Consider the following 11,366-nt stretch of genomic DNA (forward strand, 5'->3'; position numbering starts at 1 on the left):
CTCACTCTGTAGACCAGGCTGGCCTCGAACTCAGAAATCCGCCTGCCTCTGCCTCCCGAGTGCTGGGATTAAAGGCGTGCGCCACCACACCCGGCTTCATCTTATTTTTGACACCAGGTCTCCTATTGAAGCTAGACCTCAGCAAGTAGGCTCAGGCAGCCAGCCAGTGAGCCCCAGAATCCTGCCTGTGCCCATTTTCCTGGTACTGGGGTTACAGGAGTGTGCCGTTCCGTCTGGCCGTTTTAAAATGTGGATTTGGGGAAGAACTTGTGATTTGATGCTTACAAAGCAAGCGCTTTACCCATTCCTGTTTTAATGCTTTGATCAGACTTTGATCAAATAAGGTCCTCTTTGTGGGTTTATCTCTGGGCTTAGAGCGATCCAGGGATCCCCAAAATGCCCTCTAGAGCTGGCAAGGCAGCATGTGGGTCCCTCCCTAGAAACAATTTCCTCTGCTTCCTAGAGCTGTGTTCTTGTCCTCTGGGGAGCGAGCCTTGGTTATAGCCCGGGGAGGACACGAGGTCCCCCGAGAGCAACAGGAAATTACCAGTGGGAGTGGAGTTGTCAAGTGTGATTTTCCTAGGGAATTTTCCTTCCCGCCTGTGTCTGACTGGGCTACGGAGAGGTTTAAGAGCGGAGCTCAAAGTCAGCTCGCGCTCCCCTTGCACTCCTTGATCTCTTGAAGAGCTGTCAGTCGCCTATCACAGCCAGTTGCCATGGGAATAACACAACGTGATAAATATGTCACTCTGACTTTCTGCAGGAGTTGGAGAAGAAGGGCTGGGAGGGGACCGGGGAGAGCAGAGAAAGACTCCGTTCCTCCACAGCCTTCTGCTCTACTGGGACCTTGTGCTACATTCCACACTGGACACAGGCACCCATTTTTGTTTGTGGACTTGTATGAATAAAATTATTTGCTTTGGGGCTGGGAGGCTCACTCGCTGAGCACGAACATTTGTTGCTCAAGCGTGAGGACCTGAGATCCCTGGCACCCATGTAGAAATGTGGGCGTGCACACCTATAATCACTATAATCCCAGAACCAGGGGGAGAGGGGGGACAAAGATTGCTGAGGCTTGCCCACCGCCAGCCTAGCCCAGGTTAACTGAGAGACCCTCTCAAATAAGGCAGAATGATGGGACAGGACATCAGCCCCCTGCTCTGACCTCTATGTGCAGTGTATGCAAATATCACACACACCTATGGACATACATCAAAAAGAGAAATACAATTTCCTTCCAGGAAGGAAGGGGGAGTTTTGCCAAGACATATAACTTATATGACTTAAAGGTTGTTCTTGATCTTTGAAGTTTTGTGGACTGATTCACCTCAGAAAGAAAAGTATTTGTAGGCTTCTGTGGCGATATTTTATGTTTCATTTTGCTCTGTGCTTCTGCTGCTCCCCTTAGAATCTGTTCTGTTTTGAGAAGAAATCTGTGCCTTAGTGGCACTCATAGGGCAGCCTGAGCTTTACTGTAAAGACGAGAAAGTCGACCACACAAGCGCTGCGTCTCTGGGGAAGGGCTCGCGCCAACCTTGTTCTGTAATAATCCCGCAACTCCCCTGGGGTTAGTTTTCATTTTACGTGTCACTTCTGCCATCAGCTTTCTGCCCCCGCCCCCACCCTCAACCTCTCCATCACATCGTCATACAGAACTGCTGTGGGTGGTTCTGGCCCCCACTGCTTCACAGGGTGGGACTCACAGATTCTTCAGGTTCAAGGCCCTTTCCTGTCCCTTTCTTGGGGACTAACATCTTGGGACAGACAAGTTTGCTTTCTTGGCATTGTCCCAATGGCTCTTCTTCACATTACTATTCTAACAGTGACCGACTAGACTTAGCAGTGCTGGCTGGGGTTCTGAAAGAGATCCACAGTACACCCCTACAGACCCGAATGTGTGTGCACACATGTATGCTGTGAGTGCAGAGGCCAGAGGACAGCCTCAATGGTTGTTCTTCGGGAGCTGCTCACTCTGCTTTGTTGGGTCTCTCACTAGCCTGAAAATCATCAGGGCACCACCCAGGCCTCCACAGCACTGGGATTCTAAGCACTTGCCACCAAGCCTGGCCTTTTTCTGTGGCCTCGGGAAAGGAGTAAAAAATAAAAATCAGCCCCTCGAGCTTGCAAGGCAGCCGCTTTACCCACTGAGCCGTCTCCTCAGCTGCCCTCCGTTATTAGTGTAAGTGTTTGTCTTTTAAGGCTGTTTGTTTTCCTATCTCACAGTGCTGGGGATTAAGCCTGGTGCCCTGCATGCACTGGCAGGCACTGCATTACTTAGCTCCCCTGCCAATTTTTTTGTTGTCATTTTTTTTTAAAGTATCACTTTTTGACATATAATGATTTTATATGTTTTAAAAAATTTATACATAAAGATATTTGTGCACTCTGTGGAGTACAGTGTCATTTTGATGCACAAACATATACACACAAATACATACATATATACTTACACATGCATATACATGCACATATACACACATATACATACACATATATACACAACACACACATATGTATATAAAACAATCAAGTCTGTCACTCTAGACAATAACCACTTCTTTATGTGGGAACATGCCAAATCCTTTCTTCTGGCCATTTCAAGACACAACATATCCTGACCTCTGCAACCCTGATTCTATGGAAACAACTTTTTTAAAATGTGTGTAGAATATGTATGTGTTTGTGTGCATGGATGTCTTAGTTAGGAATTCTGTTGCTGTGAAGAGACACCATGACCGTGACTGTGACATTTAATGGGGGATTGAACAGTTCCTTCACAAGTTTAGTCCATTGTCATGCATGGCAGCATGCAGGCAGACGTGGTACTGGAGAGACAGCTGAGCATTCTACATCCAAATCTGCAGATGTAGTGCCGGGGAAGTGTTATGAACCCCTAAAGATCAGACAGGAGCCAATCCAGTGCAATCATATCTGGACCTCTTTATTCAAGCTGGCTTGGGCCCCTCAGCCCACTGCCAACACGGTTTTGGTAGAGAGGAGCCCTGAACATCTATTGGGGTAAAGTTTTCTAGAAAGCAGCAAGCCAGGTGGGGTGGTGTGTGTGTGTGTGTGTGTGTGTGTGTGTGTGTGTGTGTGTGTGTGTGTTTCTAGCCTGGCAAGCATCTAATTGGAGTGCCCCTGTGTCCTTTAGCATAATTGGCTAGTGCAGGGAGCTAAACCATAAACTTAACTTCAGCTTCTGTATTGGTGGTTGTTAAGCAAGGGGCTGGATTTGGTGGGGGAGATTAACCTGGAGATGCAAGTCTTGTGGTGGGTTAGCCTAGAAACTGGAGCTAGGCTCAGGTTTTGTTGGGGGGTCACTTGGAAACTAATGCTAGGTACCAGCCTGTTAGTCTACCTGAATTTAAGATCTCTAAAATGGAGTCTGAACTTGAAAGATTTGGTCTCTCACAGATAGCAGAAAGATAGACCGAGCCACTGGGCCTGACTTGAGCTTCTGAAACCTTGGAGCCTACCCTCTGTGACACAGTTCCTCCAACAAGGCCACTCCCTGTGAGCCTCTGGGGGGCATTTGTATTCACACCACCACAATGGGGTATAAGCTCATGTGTGTTCATGTTCAAGTGAAGGCCAGAGATCAGCACTGAACGTCTCTGCCTTATTTTTTGAGACAGGGTCTCACTGACCTTGGAACTCAACTAGGCTGATTGTCCCATGAACTCCAGAGACCTTCCTGTCTCTGCCTCCTGCCCCGCAGGACTGGGGTTGTAGACGTGCACCTCCATACCTGGCTTTTTACATGGATGCTAGCAATCCAATACTGCACTTTACCCACTGAGCCATCTCCGTAGCTGCCCAAAAAGTACATTTTAGCTCTCACAAAGGAGTGAGCATCACAGGTACTTTATGTGGCAGGTGTACATTCTTATCCTAATGCATCTATGCATGTTGCTACAGGAGCTAGGATTCCATCCTTTCTGTGGCCGCACTGCATTCTGCCACAGAGACACATTTACCTTTCTAGCTCCATGCAGGCATGTGCCCAATATAGGAAAACTCATGTTTCATTATGTGACGTCTAAGATGTGCTGTTTGAAAACTCTCTGTTGACCGATTTACACAGCCAACCCAATACAGCCATTCAAAGCAAGCATGACAGGAAGAGCCCAGTGGTCTATCCTCTTCCCTGCGTTTTAGTCCCCACTGATAAAAGTTGAGAAGTAGAATTCGGCTGTGAGTTCTACTCTGTCAGGTTCACAGCTCTGAGTGTGATCCCCCACGATCCATGTGTAAGAGCTGGGTATGGTGGGGTACATGTAAAATCCCAGCATGAGGAAGGAGGAGACGGGCAGGTCACTAGGGCTTGCTGGCCAGCCAGCCTAGCCTACTTGGTGAGTTCTAGGCCAATGAGAGACCCTGTCTCAAACACAACCAGGTGGGATCTGCAGAGATGGCTCAACAATCAAGGGCACTGACTACTCTGCCAGAGGACACAGGTTCAATTTTCAACACTCACATGGTGGCTCACAACTCTCTGTGACTCCAGTTTCAGGGGATCTTCTGGCATTCACAGGCCGTATAAGAAGAAATCAATCCCAAAATCAAAATTAGGTGTATGGTGTCTAAGAAATGACACATAAGGTTGACTTGACTTCTGGCCTCTGCAGGTACATTCCACATACCTGTACATATTTTTACGTTAACATACGTTCAAAAGGAAGCCTAGGATGTTTTCCTAGAGCAGAAGAAAGGGTGAAATGTTGTCTTTTACCTCAGTTTGCTCTGAGAACTATTTTTTTTTAATGCAGTTTATCATCACTTGACAATCTGTCCTGGTTGTTCCACAAAGCCAGCACACACAAGTCAATTTTTCTGAGACTACATAAGTCATAGCCTAGGGTCAGGAATGTATAGAGAGCTTGTACTATGTCTTTGTCGATAGCTGATAAGTTTGTTTTGGTAGGTCAGAGGATTAATTATCTTGTATTTAAGTTTTCTTGATATTTCAGAGTTAGAATAGATTATTCTTGCTTTCTCTTAGTTCAGGTAATCATCAACTTCCCACTAAAGAAGTATGTGTGTATGAATGTATACACACACACACACACACACACACACACACACACACACACACTCGAAAGCAAGTGATCGTGCGTGAGAGAGGCAGAGACAGCAAGAGATCTGTTTAGAAGTGTCAAAACTCTCTTTTGCTTTTTTGTTTTGTTTTGTTTTGTTTTAGTTTAGTTTAGTTTAGTTTTGTTTTGTTTTGTTTTGTTTTGACAGGGCTTCTTTGTGTAACAGGGCCTGGCTCTCCTGGACTCTCTCTGTGTAACAGGGCCTGGCTCTCCTGGACTCTCGCTGTGTAACAGAGCCTGGCTTTCCTGGACTCTCGCTGTGTAACAGAGCCTGGCTCTCCTGGACTCTCTCTGTGTAACAGAGCCTGGCTCTCCTGGACTCTGGCTCCGCCTGCCTCTGCCTCAGAGTCCTAGGGTTAAAGGCGTGCACCACCACACCCGGCTAGGTGGGTTTTTGTTTGTTTGCTTGTATTGTTGGTTAAAATTCTTAATTTTATATCCATAGTCAGGGTGTCCTGGCTCATGCGACACTGGCATGGCAGTATTAAGAGGCCCCACAGTGTATCTGGGGACTCTCCTTGGTTTCATTTGACAGTGACATGAAGACACCTGGATTTGAGAGCTCGAATTCTTCAGACTGCCATGCAGAGACCTCTGTACTCGACTGTACTCTAAGCACGATAAGTTTAAAGCCAGGGGCCCTCGTCCTGTGGGCTCTTGTCTGCTGTGCTTGGAGAGTTGTCAATACAATCTGGAGAGGGAGAGTTGAGGGGACACTAGTAGAGTGTGTGATTATGCAGTTGCCATGAAGCCATTGGTGGGGGTGGGGGGGGCAGGGGTGAAGCTCCATTGGTAGAGTGGCTGCTTATCCTCACAGAGCCTCAGCTTGATCCCCCCAGCATTGCATAGAGAGGGCATATGGTGGCACGTGCCTGTCACCCCAGCATTCAGGAGGTGGAGGCAGTATACGGAGTTCAGAGTCATCCTTATCTATGTAGGAAAACTTGGTCTACAGGAAACTTTGTCCCAGAAAGAAAATCATTTGTAATTTCTGTTAAGTTGTTAAATAATTTAAATACCTAAACTCATTCCCTCAGATGTTTCAGACAGACATCTAGATTGTTTGCTTGTTTCTACATTCTGATGGCAGTTTTCCCTCCCTCCCCTCCTCCAGTCGTTCCTCCCCACCTCCCCTCTGCACCCCCATCCACTCCTCCTCCACATCTCATCAGAAAAGGGCAGGCCACCCGTGGCTATCAGCCAGCCATGGCATATCAAGTTGCAGTAAGACTAGGCACCTCCTCTCCTACTAAGTCTAGAGAAGGGAAACCCAGCAGGGAAAAGGGTCCCAAAGGCAGGCAGCAGAGGCAGAGACACCTCCTGCCCCATTGTCCCACAAGAAGACCAAGCTACACAACTGGAACATGCGTGCAGAGAGCCTCTGTCAGTCCCAGGCAGGGTCCCTGGTTGGTGTTTCAGTCTCTATGAGCCCCTATGGGCCCAGGTTAGTTGATTCAGTGGTTTTTCTTGTGATGCCTTGATCCCTCTGGCTCCTTCCATCCTTCCTCCTCCTCTTCCACAGAATCTCCCAAGCTCTGCTTGCCGTTTGGCTGTGGTCTCTGCATCTATTTCCATCCATCGTCAGTGGGTGAAGCCTCTCTGATGACAACTGGGCATAGCACCAGTCTATGAGTACAGCAGAATACCATTAGGAGTCATTTCATGCCCCTCTTGTGTGTGTGTGTGTGAGTCATGTTTGGGTCTGTCCTAGGGCTCTGAGCTAACCAGCCTCTGGTCCCTAGCCCCCACCCCCACACTCCCAGGCAGTCAGATATCCAGATTTTTAAAAACCACCATTCATTCCACTGGGAAACTAAGTTGCTAAAGTCTAAAATCTATATTTTGTTTTGTTTGTTTAGTTGGAAGGTATTTTTATGTTGTTTGTTTTTTTTGTTTTCGTAGTTGTTGTTTTTGAGGAACATTCTCACTGAGTAATCCAGGCCAGTGGCCTGGAACTCACAGTCCTCCTGCCTCAGTACTGAGATTTCAGGCACATGGAGATTAAGCTGTCATATACTTTATTTTGTATGTGTGCATATGTGTAACATACATGTATGGAGAGGGCAGATGTTCATGAAGGCCAGAGGAGGACATTGGGTGTCCTGTTCTATTGATCTCCACCTGCTCTCTTTGAGATCTGGATGTAGGGTGGTGGCTACCACGTTCCAGGGAGCCTCCTGTCTCTACTTGCCACAGAACTGGGGCTATAGGCATATGTCACCACACTGAGTTATCTGGATGTTTTCCAGGTCGAGCAGCGGAAGCTTCATCTCTATGCTCAGCAGGGTGTCCAGGTCATTGCATGTCAGGTCAGCCATCTGTCCAGATGCAGCACTGGTGGGAGAGGAGGTGGCAGTGAACATCATTGATGATAATTCTGGGAACAACAATTATAGGCACTTAGTACCTACCCAGCATGTGCCGGGAGGTCTTAGGTGTTCATCTAATACCCACACCCTCTCTGTACCTTCCATTTAACAGAAACAGGAACTTCTGTTATCTTAATATGTTTTTCAAGTTAAGAAAACCAAAGCACAGAGGATGAAGTGATGTAGGAAAAAAATGAGAGTGGGTAGGTTTTGCACTCAGGCAACCTGGCTCTAGAAGCTTGCTCTTATGTGCAATAGTGTTTCCCTATGGAACAGGGAAACACTATTACATGGTGCCAAGGATTCAAACTCAGGTCTTCTTGCTTGCACAGAAAATACACTTACCCATGAAGCCATCTCCCTAGTCCTTTGTGCTTTACCTTTTAATTGTCAGCATAATTTGTAGTCTGTGTTTTGTGTCTGATTTGTTGTGGTTGAGCTTTTAAAAAAATAATAGTAATTTGAAGCATAAAATTTAACCCACTTGTTGACCCAGTTTTCTAGAGAGACTGGGGGCACTGATCTGAAAATAAATTCTTCACCTTCAGTGATTTTATTCTGCACATTTGTATCTATCCACACTTTATAATTCCTGAGTCACAGCTGGATATGGTAGCACATACCTATAATCTCAGCATCAGAGAAACAGAGGCAGAATTGTCATGAGTCCCAGGCCATCAGCCTGCAGTTCAACATTCCCTCAAAAACCCAAAGTACACAAACAAACGAAAAAATAGATTCTTGAGTAACATAGTCTCTGTGAATTGAGGCAGCCTGGGCTATGTGAGTTCCAGGCCAGCCTGGGCTACATTCTGAGGCCTTGTCTCAGAACGAACAGAGGCAAACAAAAGCCATAAACACTGAGTTACTCACTCAGGACTCCTCAAAACTGAGCTGCCTGTCCAGGGTTTATGTTCTCTCCGAGTATCCTGAGAGGAAGCCTTGCCCTGTAATTATTAAGAGCATGTGGCTTTGATTTCTCTTCTAGAAACACAGCTAGAGGGCTGGGGATATAGCCCAGTGGATAGAGTACCCACCTAGCATGCACAGAGCCCTGAGACCCATCCCTAGTGCTGGGCTGATGGTGCATGTGTGTATTTTGGAGTTGGAGCTGGGGAGGTAGAGGCAGGACAGTCAGAAGTTCATGGTCATCTTTGCATAGGGAGTTCAAAGCCGTCCTGGGCTGGAAACCTTGTCCAAAAGAACAGAAGGAAGAGAGGGAGGAGTCGGTCGCGTAGCTCTTCCTGAGTAGGCTTGCCTTCTGAGAGGAACTTTGGTTTGGTTTGGCTTGGTTTGTTTAAGAATAGTGCAACAGATACCTTCTCAGAATAACTAGTTTTCTGAAACCTCATCCTCCCTTTCCTCAGTGCGCACGTGCTTGTGTGCTTGCTGCATGCTTGTGAGGCCAGAGCAGGGCATCTGGTGTCTTCCTCTATTATGCCACACCTTATTCTCGGCACAGGGTCTCTTACTGACCCAGAAGCTCCGGGTTCTGTTGTTTAAGTGTTTCAGCTAAGCTGGCTGGTCAGGGCAAACAAATTTACACACCGTGCTCAGCTTTTACATGGATGCTGGGGATTCAAACTCTGGTCTTCTTGCTTGCAGAGTAAGTACTCTTACCCGCTGAGCCATCCCCCAGCCCCTACAGCTCCCCTTTTTTACAGGCAGCCTTGGTAGGGAGCCTCCTAACCATTCTTTGAGATGTGACTATTTACCAAGCTGCTGAGCTGTGCGCTGACCCACTCTTTGCCTAGGGCCTCTCCATTCCCAGCCCCTCTCTCTCTGTCTCAGTTTCCATCTGTGGTCTCCTCCATCCAGGCTCAATATGATGAGCGGTCCCAATCGAACGATCAACCACTCAGATTTCACTTATCCCGAGGAGGACACAGTACATCTGGATCAAGGAGCTGTGGATATGGCCATATCAGTTTTCTCCTCTCAATATTTGCTTATTTCCTCTAGAGTACAGGATAGCTTAGGGTAGAGAGATACTACATATGATATTCTTGCAAACAACAAAACATTCTTAATGAAATGTCATGCTAATCTCTTGAATTTCATCCTTTCGTGATAGGATCTAATGATGAGATTAGGCCGTGCACGGGCAGGGCAGCGCTCATCCTCTGCACTCCTCATCCTATTACTTGGGTTGAAGAGTTTTCACTTGTTTCTTTGGAGCGCCTATGTTAATTGAGTACTCAGTATTCATTACGAATAATCATGTCTGTTTTCTTGTTGAGCTTCGCAAGGGCCCTTTTGCCTTCTGTGAAAGCTGAGCAGACTGTATTAACTCCTGGTTTAATTTAAAAAAAAAAAAAAAGAACCCGTTGTGGAACTTGTGGGCGCCAACACCTTGAAGAAGCACATGTTTAATAATGGGAAGGCTCGCCATCAGATCTGAATTACTAATGCTGTGGAGTTATGGTTTCAGACGCTGGAGTCCTTGACCCGTTAGGTTGAAAGCGTCGTGGCCGCCCTGAACCTCTGTGGGTCCTTTAGCTGAGCCATTTCCCCTGTGAATAATTAGAGGCATTTGAAGGGATTGCATAGAAGCCAATTTGTGTCTTTCACTTTGCATATTGCTGAAGCCTCATGAATTAATCATGAGCAGGGCCAAAAATTAACTTCTTCAGACACATATTTTGATGGGTCATGAGGGAGAATGTAAAGTGATCTGTAAAATATTCCACTGATCCTCTAAGTATTAAATTATTATACCTACAGGCTAATTTGGGGGAGGGGCGGAGGGAGTCCCTTCCCTTCTGGAACTGACTAGCCTATTTGAAAGAGCAAGGCTTTTGTATTTCCCAGGGGTTTAAATGAGCAATGTTAGTATTTCTTGAAATCCTTCACTCTTGTGCTAACTCTTGGTTTTAATTTTAGGAGTTACTGTTTTTAAATGTGTAAATTACATAATTACATTTAGTGTGTGTGCACGTGTGTGTGTGTGTGTGTGTGTGTGTGTGTGTGTGTGTGCGTGTGTGTGCATGTGTAATTCAGAGGACGACTGAGAGTGTTGGTTCTTTCTTTCCACCGTGTGAGCTTGGGGATTGAACTTAGGCTGCCAGGCTTAGTGGCAAGCTCCTCTACCCACTGAGCCATCTCACCAACATGAGTTATTCTTTCTTTTATTTTTAAGTTATTTGAATTTTAATATCCTATAACCACACTGAAACTTCTGACTGGTTTGGTAAAAAGTTATTACGCAGCCCAACCCACAACTTGTCTTTTCATTTTAAGCACCTATGATAACAAACCAATGCGATATGGATTTCCATACCTGCTTAAAATCTGGCTTCACATTAAAATCGTTTTTCTCTCCTTTTCCGTTTTTCTTTTCAGCCAGTGAAACTGAAATTGCATTCTTCTGTGGAGAAGATTATAAGAGATACAAAGCTAATCCCATCTCGTCCTGGTGAAGGCGGCTGGGTACACCTTTGCATATCTTTATTCCACAAGTTTTGTTTTGTTTTTTAAATTGTCAAATAAATCTTACAAAAAAAAAAAAAGCCTTGGCTTGATTTATCTTTATAGAATTTCCTTGCTCCCAATCTCTTTTCTCCCTGCCTTTCCTTCCCTCCCTCCTTCCTGCCATCCTTCCTTTCTTCCCCTCTTCCCTCCCTCCCTCGCATCTTCTTTTCCTTTCATGCTATAAAGTGAGCAGAACATTTGATTTTAGAAATTAAGTGTTTGTTTAAAAAGCATTACTTCTTAGGGTAAGGGGTCATATCTCAGTGGTTAGAGGCCTTGCTTGCCTGCACCCAGAAAGTCCTGAGTTCTGTCTCCAGCAATGATAATCCCCGTGTGGTGGCACATGCCTGTAACCCAGCGCTTGAGACATAAAATCAAATGAATCAGGGGTTCAATGCCATCCTTGTCTGTAGAGGCTATGTGAGGCCCT

At 46.0% G+C, this 11,366-nt stretch overlaps 1 protein-coding gene across 5 annotated transcripts in view; it reads left to right on the forward strand.

Annotated features, from left to right (window-relative positions):
• The window catches only part of C5H2orf76 (chromosome 5 C2orf76 homolog), a 69,077-nt gene extending 58,118 nt beyond the window's left edge, over positions 1–10,959 (forward strand). For all 5 annotated transcript variants that reach the window (XM_029539203.1, XM_029539201.1, XM_021198754.2 and 2 more), the window contains one exon: positions 10,808–10,959. In XM_029539203.1, the coding sequence (XP_029395063.1) occupies positions 10,808–10,884 (77 nt within the window). In that variant the 3' untranslated portion in view covers positions 10,885–10,959. The remainder of the gene's footprint in view (positions 1–10,807) is intronic.
• The last annotated feature ends 407 nt before the right edge of the window (positions 10,960–11,366 follow it).

The sequence above is a fragment of the Mus pahari genome, chromosome 5, assembly GCF_900095145.1.
Source record: "Mus pahari chromosome 5, PAHARI_EIJ_v1.1, whole genome shotgun sequence".
Lineage (NCBI taxonomy): Eukaryota > Metazoa > Chordata > Mammalia > Rodentia > Muridae > Mus > Mus pahari.